This window comes from Anarrhichthys ocellatus, unplaced genomic scaffold, assembly GCF_004355925.1.
Source record: "Anarrhichthys ocellatus isolate YVR2014 unplaced genomic scaffold, GSC_Weel_1.0 scaffold44, whole genome shotgun sequence".
In the NCBI taxonomy this organism is placed as follows: domain Eukaryota; kingdom Metazoa; phylum Chordata; class Actinopteri; order Perciformes; family Anarhichadidae; genus Anarrhichthys; species Anarrhichthys ocellatus.
In genome coordinates this window covers 1,474,262-1,486,918 of record NW_022280074.1, presented here as the reverse complement: position 1 = coordinate 1,486,918, position 12,657 = coordinate 1,474,262, and the positions used below count along the sequence as shown (strand labels likewise).

General features: G+C 44.4%; 1 protein-coding gene across 4 annotated transcripts in view; it reads left to right on the top strand.

The window, feature by feature from the left end:
- Positions 1–12,657, top strand: part of mib2 (MIB E3 ubiquitin protein ligase 2) — a 52,190-nt gene that overhangs the window by 10,764 nt on the left and 28,769 nt on the right. For 3 of the 4 annotated variants that reach the window (XM_031868887.1, XM_031868888.1, XM_031868886.1), the window contains exons 2-8: positions 524–919; positions 2,247–2,418; positions 9,053–9,159; positions 10,543–10,737; positions 11,104–11,246; positions 11,627–11,734; positions 11,868–11,972. In XM_031868887.1, coding sequence (XP_031724747.1) covers positions 524–919; positions 2,247–2,418; positions 9,053–9,159; positions 10,543–10,737; positions 11,104–11,246; positions 11,627–11,734; positions 11,868–11,972 — 1,226 coding nt within the window. The remainder of the gene's footprint in view (positions 1–523; positions 920–2,246; positions 2,419–9,052; positions 9,160–10,542; positions 10,738–11,103; positions 11,247–11,626; positions 11,735–11,867; positions 11,973–12,657) is intronic. The other variant, XM_031868889.1, reaches the window with a different exon arrangement.

The following is a 12,657-nucleotide window of genomic DNA, read 5'->3' as shown; positions in this document are numbered from 1 at the left end:
GTGTGTGTGTGTGTGTGTGTGTGTGTGTGTGTGTGTGTGTGTGTGTGGGTCAGGTCAGGGTCTGATTAGCGCAGCAGGGCATAGCAGTCGTGTCCAGCTGCTCTCTCCAGAAATGTGCCATGACACACAGCAAGGCCTTCAGTGAATGATCCACCAGCAAAGAGAAAAAGCATTGCTCTGAAATTAATGAGACATATGGTATGTTGCTTTATGAGTCCCTCAGCTGCCACTGACAGACTTGTAGTGAGGCAACACACAGGTTGTGTGGTTTGAAAGCGGTGGAAACGAACCCAAAATGTTCTGTGGGCTGAGTAAAGCTTTGCTGTGGATTTTAGACCAGTTGGTGAGGATCAGCTGTTATGTTAAGTATTGAATATGTAAAAGAAGATGCCAGTATTTAGTGCATTATATTTTATATTGTTGTTTGACCAATGTATCTACGTCTTTTGTACCTGCAGTGTCCTGCTGTGACTTTGCTGCTGCTTCTAGGTTTCATTGGGCCGTTCTCTTCTCTCTCCTCTAGTCACCCCCGACCTGTTCCCTGAAACACCCCTGGTGCCGTCCCTGCCCGCGATATCGGCGGCACGAGCCAGCCACGCTCGGAAGCCCCGGAGGCGCAGCAGCAGCGGGAGCGAGAGCGCCGCCAGGCCTCGGCCGTCGCGCTCGGCCCCCGGGCCGGGCCCCGGCAGAGGCAGCATGGAGGTGGGCATGCGCGCGGTGCGTGGCCTGGACTGGAAATGGGGGAACCAGGATGACGGCGAGGGCCACGTGGGCACCGTGGTGGAGATCGGGCGGCAGGGCAGCACTACGACGCCAGACAAGACCGTGGTGGTGCAGTGGGACAGCGGCACACGAACCAACTACCGCACTGGCTACCAGGGTTCCTTTGACCTGCTGCTTTATGATAACGCTCAAATCGGTAAGCACTCATGACTGGGGTTGTACTACAACACCAGAGCCAACTAGAACTGATTCTAGGTTGGAATGTACTTGTAGTATTCCAAAATGATTTAGATTCTTTACAAAGATCTTCTATTATTACTTTATCTTTGAATGGGACCAAGCATTTAATGCCGCTAAACATGCAGAAATGAGACAAAAGGAAACCATATTAAAGCACCCACAAACGGGGAAATGGACCCCTAACTGCGCTGCCAAGCAAATAGCATCTCAGCGCTCCTGTGCTATTTGCACATATTTAAATTAGTTGATATTCGGTGCAACATTTGGTGCAAAACTTCCCACTTTCGATGCAAATTAGCCTCAAACAGTCCAATTCACAAAGACTAGCGCTATTAGCCACACGCAGTTACAGTGAAATTATTGGCGTCTTCAGAGACTTTGTGGTTACTGATGCTCATTTATAAATGGTCTCCACTCAAACTCATTTATTTTGGGATGCAATGACAAGAAAAATAATAAAGCTCCCATAAGTGTCAATACTGAAAAATACATGAGAAAAAAAAAACAAGATTGAAAAATGGTTATTATATAAACGAATAAACCAATTATTCCTTCCCCCTCTCTCCTTTACCAAATCCTGGGCATACATTATTTCTTAAATGCCCTCAGGAGGTTTGGATGGAAGAGACGCTCTGACGAGCCCCTCCTGACAAGACCTCTGCCTCAGGCTGACTCTCACCCCTCACAAGCGACGCATTGGCCTCAAGCACATTCATACTTTGCCACGTGGATAGTTGCAATCAGACACAAAAGAAAGGGGCAAAGCGCTCTGGCCACGTTTAAGCTGTAATTCAGACCGTGATACGGTGCAGAGAACGGTTGCAAGTGATGTGTAATTCACGGCGCTATCAGCGGCTGCAATCCAATGCTGCCTTTAACCTCATCAGACATCGTCATCATCCTGGGTTTCTGTAGAGTTTTACAGCCCTACGATTAAAATACAGGGGTTCATTTTAAGCCCAATTTATGGTACTAAAGACTATCTCTCACATCAGCCATCCAGCTCTATTCTGGACTTGAATGACACATACAATAATGCAGGACTCATTAGCATTGTGCTCTATTTTAAAGCAACACTTTTCTGCCTCAGAAGCTCGCCCTTTAATGGAGTGAAAGAAGAAGAGGAAGAGGAGAAGAGATGATGAGCGAAGGGGGTGGGGGGTATTTGTGTCATGGTGCTTGTGCCTCAGTTCTTCCACATCGCATGATACGAGCCGCTGTGATAAGTAACAAGTCATAACCACACTCACCTTTCTTCCCCCACCTCTCCTTCCCCTTTCCAGGCGTGCGTCACTCCAACATCATCTGTGACAGCTGCAAGAAGCACGGCATCATGGGAATGCGATGGAAGTGCAAGGTGTGCTTCGACTATGACCTGTGCACCCAGTGTTACATGAACAACAAGCACGACCTCGGCCACGCTTTCGAGCGCTACGAGACAGCGCACTCCCAGCCGTGAGTACTGCGCCGCCACTTCCCCAGCACAGTTGATCCTTGTTTAAATTCTAATCATGTTGTCGTCCGTCACAAGGTCTCCGTTTCTCACAGGATGTAAGATCTTATTAGTGTCGTTTCCTCCAATTAATTATCGTTAGTCTGCCCTCTGTTTACACAGGACAGCAGGTCAAGGCAGGGCTTCAGCAATGTCGTCAGGTTTTCCACTTTTGTACATGTCTGCTTGTTTTACTACGTTTATAATGGTAAACTTGATATATTGCCTGGTTGTGTTTAGGATCTTTTATCAGTGGCCGTCCAGATAATATCATTTATTTCCAAAAGACAGTTTTTTAAATTAACATCTAGCCTTAAGTCAGCTTCGGCAAACCACACGTGGCCTTGTTTGGGATGAATGTTTAGCGAGCTGCTTCCGAGTAGCCTACGTATCCAGATTACCGGAGTTCTCCCTTCAGAATCCACTCTTCTGCATCAGTTCACAGTAAAGCTCCAAATGGCTTCCGGCGCTGTCTGAATGTCAGCTGGATGGCCTGTTCTCGTTTTAACGAGGTGATATGTACGACCCAGATTTCTTTTAGAGTTTAGCCTGGTCCAGGTCTAACTCAACTCCATGTATTTTCCTGTGCCTGCTGTCCAATGAAAGGTGCAAACAGGGAGGGGGGGGGGGGGGGTAATCAAGACTTGTTACTCTTTAGCTTATTTGATTAGATCAAAGATAGATAATAATAATAATAGATCCCTAGTTAGCTATTGGGTACAAAAGTGTATTTGCATTAAAGCCTCTGTGTAGGATTTGGGATTTTCTGACTTTGACCTTGTATTAAAAACATTACTGTCACAGACGTTCACTATTTTTAAATGTCAGTGAAATGGTTTAATTAAAACAGCAGTGCAGCAAATGAATCGTTACACCCCTCGCTACAGATCTTGACCTGGTCATGACTTGAATCCAGTATTCTTGCAATCTCTCTGCTGGTTCACTTCCTGCTGTTGTGTTTTCTGTGATCACATCCTGACTAGATATGAGAAGTGTCTTAATTCAAGTCATATTGGGTCCACATCCAACCATTTTGACTCTGATGGTTAAGGTGGAAATTGAGCTGCACACCAGTTACAGATTTTGGCTTTAAGTGAAACCCGGCCTGCAGTAATTATTTAGCGTTCTGACAGTAGCTGGAATCTCATTTCGTCTCCCACCACAGTTTCTCTTCAGAAGTATTGATTTGTCATTGAAGCCCAAATGTTTGGCTCAGCAGTGTCCTTCATTGTGGGGTTGTTTTTTATTGGTGGAACAAACTGCTTTATGTAACCCTCCGAACAGGTCAAAACAGGTCACTGCCTTCCATCTGTGGACGCTGCACAAATACTCGCCCATTCACATTCTGACCAGCCATTTTTCTTTTCAAGTTAGTTCAAGGAGACCTTTTTAATTAAGTTTTCAATACACGGACAGATGAGGATCTGATGTGTTTGATCATCGTTGACGTGGGTTAGAAAAGATGATGAGTAAAGCAACCCGCCTTCATGAATAAATGTGTCAGATAGTGCTACTTTCCGCATCTTTAATCTGAGTCATTTAAAGGTTGTACAGGAATCCAAAGCAGCTGTGATGCGTAACATTTGATTTAGACAAAGCTAAACTTAGAATACTTGAAATTAGTCACGAGATTACGATTCAGTGATATCATTGAGTTGTGTAATATTAAGGCGTATGTTAAAACCACAGACAAAAGTGTTTTGAATACTCAATCCTACTGTCAGAATTAGCTGTTTGGTCATTTTAAGATTATTATAGCAAGAATATTATAGGATTTCCTTCTGTACTACATTTCTTAAATGGATGAATATACGCTTTAATGGATCGACGTCGCTGATAACAGCCGGGGCCTGTCTCAGTTATAGCTCTGGGGGAGATTATTCTTATTGATTCTGAGGCATGAATTCTCCATAAGTGGCAGAAAAGAATGTGACTCAGCCGAGGTCAGTCAACCAGCCGTGATGTAAATGACTTCAAACGTCACTGGTCCTGGCTTCTGTATAGTATTGTGTGTATTTATACATTTGTAGACAGCGCTTAGGATGTTGGTTTGGTGTGAATCATTGGCCGCTCTAAATATACAACGTAATGACAGCAGTGCCCTTTAGAGAGACTTCTTTTACTTCTCTCGGTGTTCTAATAGTTTCTCTAAATTCTCCAATCTGTGTTCGGTTTGCCATCATACACCCCCTGGAGGTGACATTAAATCATATTTCAGCTTTCAGCAAACACATTTTGAAGTACTACATATTCGTGAACAGATTGTGTTTGACACTGTGGTATTCAATTGGATTGAAATTTAATCTACAGAGACAACTTTTAGTAAAAACGCAAACTTTGAATGGAATTGAGTCCGAACTTAAAATATTAAAGATTACATTTGTATTGGTTCTCTATATCTTGTTTAGCTATGTACAAGTTTTCAAACTCAAAGGTTTAAGATTAGAAGAAACATTGATTGCTGCTTTGCTGAGTGTGTAACATAGTGTAATCTAATTTATTTGTTGCCCCCTTGTTGAGGAAACTAGTGAATGTCCGCGGATTGTGCAACAAAAACAAATTAAAATACTTTTTTTAAGGAAATGAAAAAGATTTTTGATCAACATAAATCTCTCTCCTCGTCGGATGAGTGAAACAGGAGCACTCCACATTACGTGCTGCTAAACGCACACTGCTTCTTTATTTCCGGACCGCACTGACCCATATTTCACCGACAGCATTTCAAAAGACTCATTTATAATCTGGCTGTCATGGGACGCGCTTGATAGTTGCCTGGAAAGACAAATTTAGCTTAGTTTTATAACGAGTGGGGCTTCTTGTTGTGCCAGCAGTGATTTATGTAAGGAGACTGGAGTTTGGGCTTAACATAGTTAAGAGGGACATGTGGACCAAACATGTGTGAGGGTTTAATGACTATTTAAGAAGGCTAGATCTATTTGTAGTTCACTGACAGACTGTGGGGAGAAACTTCATCGGTGTCCTGAGGGGACAATGGGAAGTTGTCACCGCGACGAACTGCTGCAACTCACTGGCACTAGAGCTGCAACACCACCACAGACATGGTGTGAGACCAGAGCCGAATGTGCTGTACATGAGTGTTCCGTCGTAATTACAACAGATTGAAATAGATTAGCATGCTGAGACTCTCAGCTGTGCGGATTAGCATATTAGCATTTTCAACTTCCTAAAAGACGTGTATAGATAACAGGTGCAAATCGAGGTGCTGCTCATGAAGCATCAAGCTGTGTACCAGCGTTACATTACATGATGTGTGTTCTCTCAACCCTCATTAGGGGCTTTTTTCTTTGTTAATGTGAATCTTCAGGATATTAGAATATTATAGATTATTTATTATTGTTTTTTGATCCAAACATTGCGAGGCTATACGCCACTCATGGCCGCTCAGTGTTCTGAATCTTGCCTTTGCTCAAAGTGAATACGTTTACGGCGCTTTGACACACGTGTGTGTGTACATGCTGACGGTGCTTAGGGCAGCATATGCGTGTACCATGTGTTTACGAGGAGGTGGTTGGTATGCAGCTGGTTAATCGGCTCTTCAACACAAACAACACACACACGCAGGTCCAGGGGACATATTCGGTCAACGCAATGCCTAATCCTCCCCTTGCACAGCAAGCTACACTGCAGCTATAGTCGTAACGTTTTAAGGAGCACCATCCAACCCCGACCCCACTCCAGGCCTGCAGAGTTATTCTTGTGCCTTCTCAGTCTGCAAGCCAGAATTGCTGCTGTCCGCTGTCTTTTTCAATGTAATAGAAAAGGGTTTGGATTTGTGTTTCCACTATAGTAAAGGGTCCACCGACACATTACAGTAAGTACAGTAAATGCAAACTTAAGATTTGAAGCCAGGGCCGTCTTACTTTAAGGGGAAAGCTCTGAGCCACCCACAACTGGTATTGTTACACCAACTCGTACCCTCCCTGTATTTTTCTGACAGCCACCACTTGCTATGCAAATTCTCATTTTCTTGTGACTTTCTTTTGGTGATTTCTGCAAAACAAATGGTTTCAAACAGTGAAGCTTGCTTCCGGCTGACTGTTGACCCAGCCGTCGTGTGAGTAGGCGTAGGTCTGATCCTGTCTAGGAGCAGGGTGTGTGTGTGTGTGTGTGTGTGTGTGTGTGTGTGTGTGTGTGTGTGACATTTGGCCTGAGCAGGATTAGAAGTCTTGATCCCTTGAAAGAGCTGTTGTCTTTCTCAGAGTAGCTACTCTGGCAAACAACAGGTCACAGTCTGAGGTCATGTTTCCAGAGACATCTGTCAGTTTCCATCCTCTTTACGACTGAAATAATTCTTGGTCGAGTTTTGGGAATAGTCTTTTCTCCCACTAATCAGGTCTCCCGTCATAAACCAGTATTATATATTTTCAATCAGTCCTTCCGGTCTGTACTAAATCAGCTTTGTGCCGTGGCGACGTTGGCACAGGTTGCCAAATTCTCTCTTATGACCCTTAATGCTACAGGTTCAGGAAGTTTACAATGAGTTTGTACAGACCCTATATACTTTATTTGCAACATAGGTTCTTGTATCTCCGTATATGACAGGCGCATGCTCTGCTGGCCTGCTTGCTGATAGCTCTGCTTTCCATGGATTAGGCTCAAAGCTCTGTTTACAGAGACACACAGACCTGTCCAAGCCCAGACCTGCGTCGAGATTTAGCGTTACTTGGCTCTAGGAGCCAAATGTACTGCCGTTTCCTGCTATCACACCCAGGAACCTGGAAAATCCGGCCAGTGACGGGGGATGAAGTCAGCCAACGCTAACTTTAAGCAAAAGCCCAGCGCTAGAGAAACGTGGGAGCAGCAAAGCCTCGATGAGGCTCCCTGAGGACGACAGCTCTCGCAAGGCTCTCCTCTTCTTTTGAGCCCGTTGGATTTTATATGACTTTGAGTCTATCCAAAAACCTGTTCGGTTTAAATGGAAGCTGGGGTTTGATCTCGTCGAGGAAGTATGGGAATAGGCAGCTCGTTTGCACCAAGATCTGATCAAATCTTCACCATCAGGTATGTCAGAGTGTCTGAATCTTTGAATGAAGTTGAGGCTGTTGGTCAGTGCGTTAGATAGTCAAGTTTTGACACTGATCAAAGCAGCTTTGCATAGGTTTCCTGGATTTTTGTTTTTATTTATGCGGAAATCCTATCAGAAAAAATATCTCATTTTAAGGAGGGTTTATCCTGCTTATCTCTTGACCACTTGTGGAAGAACTACCGGTTCACCACAGGTAGCACTGTGCACGTTATGTATTATGGTGAGGCATGATGAATGTATGCATGTGTACATGAGAACTCCACCTGGGTTTAGAGTATCCATTTGGGTTTTATCTAATATGTCCTGCATGTTCAGTTTTATCATACGTCTGTTCTTCAGGAAAGCCTGTAAGCTACACAGGATGAATCTGTTGAGTTTTGATCTGTCCGTCTGTTAATGGGCTTTTTGTTCATCTGTTCATCGGAGTTTTGCGACAGCATTTTTCAAAATTCTGTAGCGTGTCCATTGGTCCTCAATGATGTTTTTCACTAGATGATTTGCATTTCATAAGCTTGTAATGATTAACTGATCAATCAGTCACTTGACTAATATTTAAACCTTAATAACTGGAATCCCTAATCATGACCAGTGTTTAATGCCATCCATCCATCCATCCATTTTCCTCCGCTTATCTGGGGTCGGGTCGCGGTGGCAGCAGGCCAAGCAGGCTGACCCAGATTTCCCTCTTACCTGCAACATGTTCCAGCTCATTCTGGGGGATCCCGAGGCGTTCCCAGGCCAGCTGGGAGATGTAATCTCTCCAGCGTGTTCTGGGTCTTCCCCGTGGTCTCTTCCCAGTTGGACGTGCCTGGAAAACCTCCAGTGGGAGGCGTCCAGGAGGCATCCTAATTAGATGCCCGAACCACCTCTGCTGACTCCTTTTGACGCGAAGCAGTAGCGGCTTGACTCCAAGCTCCCTCCTGATGACCGAGCTCCTTACCCTATCTCTAAGGCTGAGCCCGGCCACCCTACGGAGGAAGCTCATTTCGGCCGCTTGTAGCCGCGACCTTGTCCTTTCGGTCACGACCCAGAGTTCGTGACCATAGGTGAGGGTATGAACGTAGACCGGGTGGTAAATTGAGAGCTTTGCCTTCCGGCTCAGCTCCCTCTTCACCAAGACGGTCCGGTGCAGCGCCTCCTTTACTGCTGCAGCCGCACCGATCCGTCTGTCGATCTCCCGCTTCATCTTACCCTCACTCGTGAACAAGACCCCGAGATACTTGAACTCCTTCGCTTGAGGTAGGCACTCCGTCCCCACCTGGAGGGAGCAATCCACCGGTTTCCGGCAGAGCATCATGGCCTCAGATTTGGAGGTGCTTAAGTGTTTAATGAAGAAATGTATTTGCTCGGAAGTACTTTGATACTGACTTTTGGGGCTTGTTTCTGCCGAGGCTTGCTACAGATTCAAAGCTGTTCCATTGTTTCGTTGGGTTTTTAATACGCATACTTGGACTATGTTTGATATTGAGGAGTTCATATCAGGTCTTAACATTGTCTTGGACAGTCCGTAGAGCAGTTTGTTCAGCTGTGTCTCCATGCTCTTATCACAGAGTGTGCTTGGCACCGAGGCAGAACCTCCCACGGATCATCCTCAAAGGAATCTTCCAGGGGGTTAAAGTGGTTCGTGGACCTGACTGGGATTGGGGCAACCAAGACGGTGAGTGGTGTGTGTGTGTGTGTGTGTGTGTGTGTGTGTGGTGTGGGGGGGGACCTGTTCCAAACCGCTAACTTGGTGCTGCCGACTCAGCAGGCCCCCTACCTTCTTGAGCATGGAGCTGTACGTCTTCAAAGTGTTTCACCATCCACAACCCAGAATAACATTCTAACCTCACGTCTCTTTTTAACCCACAAAATGTCGTGTCTGTGTGTGTGTGTGTGTGTGTGTCTGCGTGCATTTATATTGCCAGTGACTCATCTGAGTCTGTTCCACAGATGTGCCTGTCTTTACAGAGTCCTTGTTCTTTAACATTTGTATTCTTTGTTTTTCTTTTTCCAGCCCTATGTAGTGGCATAAACTGAGAAGCCCCTTCACTTAAAATATAGTGTATGATTCAGGTGTTAAGAAAGTAGAGAATGGATATTATGGCTTCCACTAATATATGCAGTTTTACATTATGTGACAAACATTGTTGCTATTTAGAAAAAAAATTGGCCCTCTTTCAGATACAGCTGGCTAATATTTGAAATAGTTTAAATAATAATTGAAAGCCCTTTATAAGTGGGCTAAATTAAAGCCCTTTAATGTTCCTGTTAGGAAAAAAAGAGGGAATGCTAATGTGTCTTTAATGTTTCCTGATCTGGGGGTCATCGTTGTCTCTGAGAATAGCAACGCTCCCTTTTTATGGGCTAGAGCGAATGAGTCCAAAATCAACGCCCTGGGGTTTCGGTTAAGTCACTCATCGGGCTTAAATGGTGTATGCGGTTAGCACATACAGGAAGCTCCGAGCATGCTCAGAAACCCCCCCAGCCCACCGTGTAGTTGTACGGGTCTCTGCTTTAGCTGGCGTGGATAGGCGCTGAGGCAGCGTGATGACTTTAATGGTCCAACATGAGTTTTCTTACACCATGAAACTTGTTCTATAGATCTGAGACCTTCTTGTGAAATGTTTTTTATTGTTTAACGGTGATTCTTGTTTTTCACTATGATGTTTATGTGTTGGAATCAAGATGGGGAATTGTGTCTTGTCAGGTGTTTGATTGGACTGGGCTAGCTCTAGAAAATGGAAGTGACTGACACTTTATGGCTCTACAGGGAAAATGTTTCTTCCACACCTCTGTGTCTGTCATCTCATTTGTCTCATATGTCCTCATTGTGCTTGTCAAATTTGGCTGTGGATAATTACATGTGCTTCTCTGTTGCTCACACATTTTTCTCCTGATCACAACACACCGAGCTCCAATCTCTATCTAACAACGTTTCCTTCTTTAATGAGATGCATTTTTATTTCACTGCCTTTTATCTCCCACTCCTCCCACACAGCGATGCTTTATTGTTTCTCGCATATCTTGTGTTTGTATGTGTGCATTTTTGTGTGTGTAGGCGGGGAGGGTAAGGTTGGGAAGGTAGTGGACATTCGCGGCTGGGACACGGAGTCTGGTCGCAGCGTGGCCAGTGTCTCCTGGTCCAATGGCACCACCAATGTCTACCGAATGGGCCACAAGGGCAAAGTAGACCTCAAATACGTGTCCGACGGCCAAGGAGGCTTCTATTACAAAGACCACCTACCAAAGCTCGGTAAGGCAGACCCATTCCTGTTTCTTAGTATGCTCCAAGTCATTTATTTCTCAGTTGTTTAAGGGAACATTAGACGTGAAGCAGTATATTTGGCAGATATTGGCCTTCATGAACAATCTGATACTAGTCTGTTATGTCACGTATTGCAGATAAGTGGAAGTCAGCCCTCCACTTAGGAACTGGTTCATCAAAAACATATTTGGTGTCAGTTTATGTCGCGTATATTTGTAATGTTTTGTTGTATTTTTGCATGACATTTTAGAACATTACAACGCTGTAAATATAAATGTTATTAGAAAACATAGACATATACACTTCTAGTGTTGTGTCTCACACAAGTCTCCAACATGACACCTGTCCATCCAGGAGAGCACGCGGAGCTGCAGCACCAGGAGAGTGCTGACAGCCACTCCTTCCAGCAAAGCGACAAGGTCAAATGTCTCTTGGAGGTGGAGATCCTGCGACAGATGCAGGAGGGCCACGGAGGGTGGAACCCCAAAATGGCTGAGGTATTAAAGTCTTCCCTTCTGCCAGAAAGACAAATTGCACAATTCCAAACATATTCACAACAGACGATACAATAAACTCCCTGCTTAATTTGTCTATAACGTAAAAGTACAAAGTGTACAAACATGTTTTTTCCAGGAAGTTGTCTTTGTCCTTTGCGCATAGTATGTACTCTTTATGTTTTAGACATAAACATGCCCTCACAGTCAAAACACACGAGCCTCTTGAGCCTTGCATCCAGATTATTTATATAAGTGGCTCAGATGGATGTTGGCGTGCAACAGAGTGAAAGGAAACGGAGCGTCCAATTCTCCAATCACAGCTGCTAAATGGAACATTAAGGTCACAGCCCTGGGTGAAACTAGTCTATTTGTGTTTGCAGTACATTTGCCGGATCGGGACTGTACATAGAATCACTGACCGAGGAGACGTCAGAGTCCAGTACAGCAACAACATCCGCTGGACTTTCCATCCTGGGGCCCTCACCAAGGTACTGAGTAACAGAGAACCAGAGGGTCTTACAGTGGGATCTGGTGTAGTTCAGAACTTCAGTTGGATTATCGGTTTGTTTTTTCAGCTGATTTTTATAGCGTAGTAAGTTTGTCCATCTTTCTTTCCACTAGGTGAACACTTTTGGAGTTGGCGAACTAGTCAAAGTATTGGAGGACATCGAGAATGTGAAGAGACTGCAGGCGGGCCACGGAGAGTGGACAGACAGCATGGCTCCTGTATGCTCATTTAGCCTGTGTCGTGCATCTTTAAACTAAGGTCATGATGACTTGAGAGTTGACTAAAATCAGAAAAGACTTGTAACTCAACTCAGGACATAATTAGGACGTAAACCTGTTGACTTGGAAAGATAATCCAATGGTTTATTATTATTTAATATATTTATTAATTATACTAACTGTCACTAATAGGGAGAGACATTTTTTATGGCATTAAATGTAGTAAGGGGTGCATGATAACTTACGTCTTGACTTGGGACTTGTCTCTGGACTTTCATGTCTCGAGATGCAACTTGACTTATAGGTTTTCATCAAAGACTTGAGACTTGCAAAACAATTGTTTTGTCTCACCTCTGTATTCTGGTATATTGAGGTTACCCCCTGTCTGTGTGCATGATGTTAACCGTGTCACAAGTAAAGCCTTCATTTGGCAGACCTCCCTCTGAATTATAAGTGACGCACTTCCTGAATACTAAGTTTACATCAGGATGTAATCAAGTTCAGAGCCGCTGCCTCGAAAGCAGCCTGGTCATTTACCCAGAGAGGGACAGAAACTGGTCCTTTTATAAAAACCATGAATAGTTTCTGCTGGATTAGCTTTTCGCGCTCCTTGTTTCTTTAACTGTCCATGTCAACCTTCTCCCTTGTTTTTTAACTTTAAAAGGCCCTTTCTCACCGACCCATG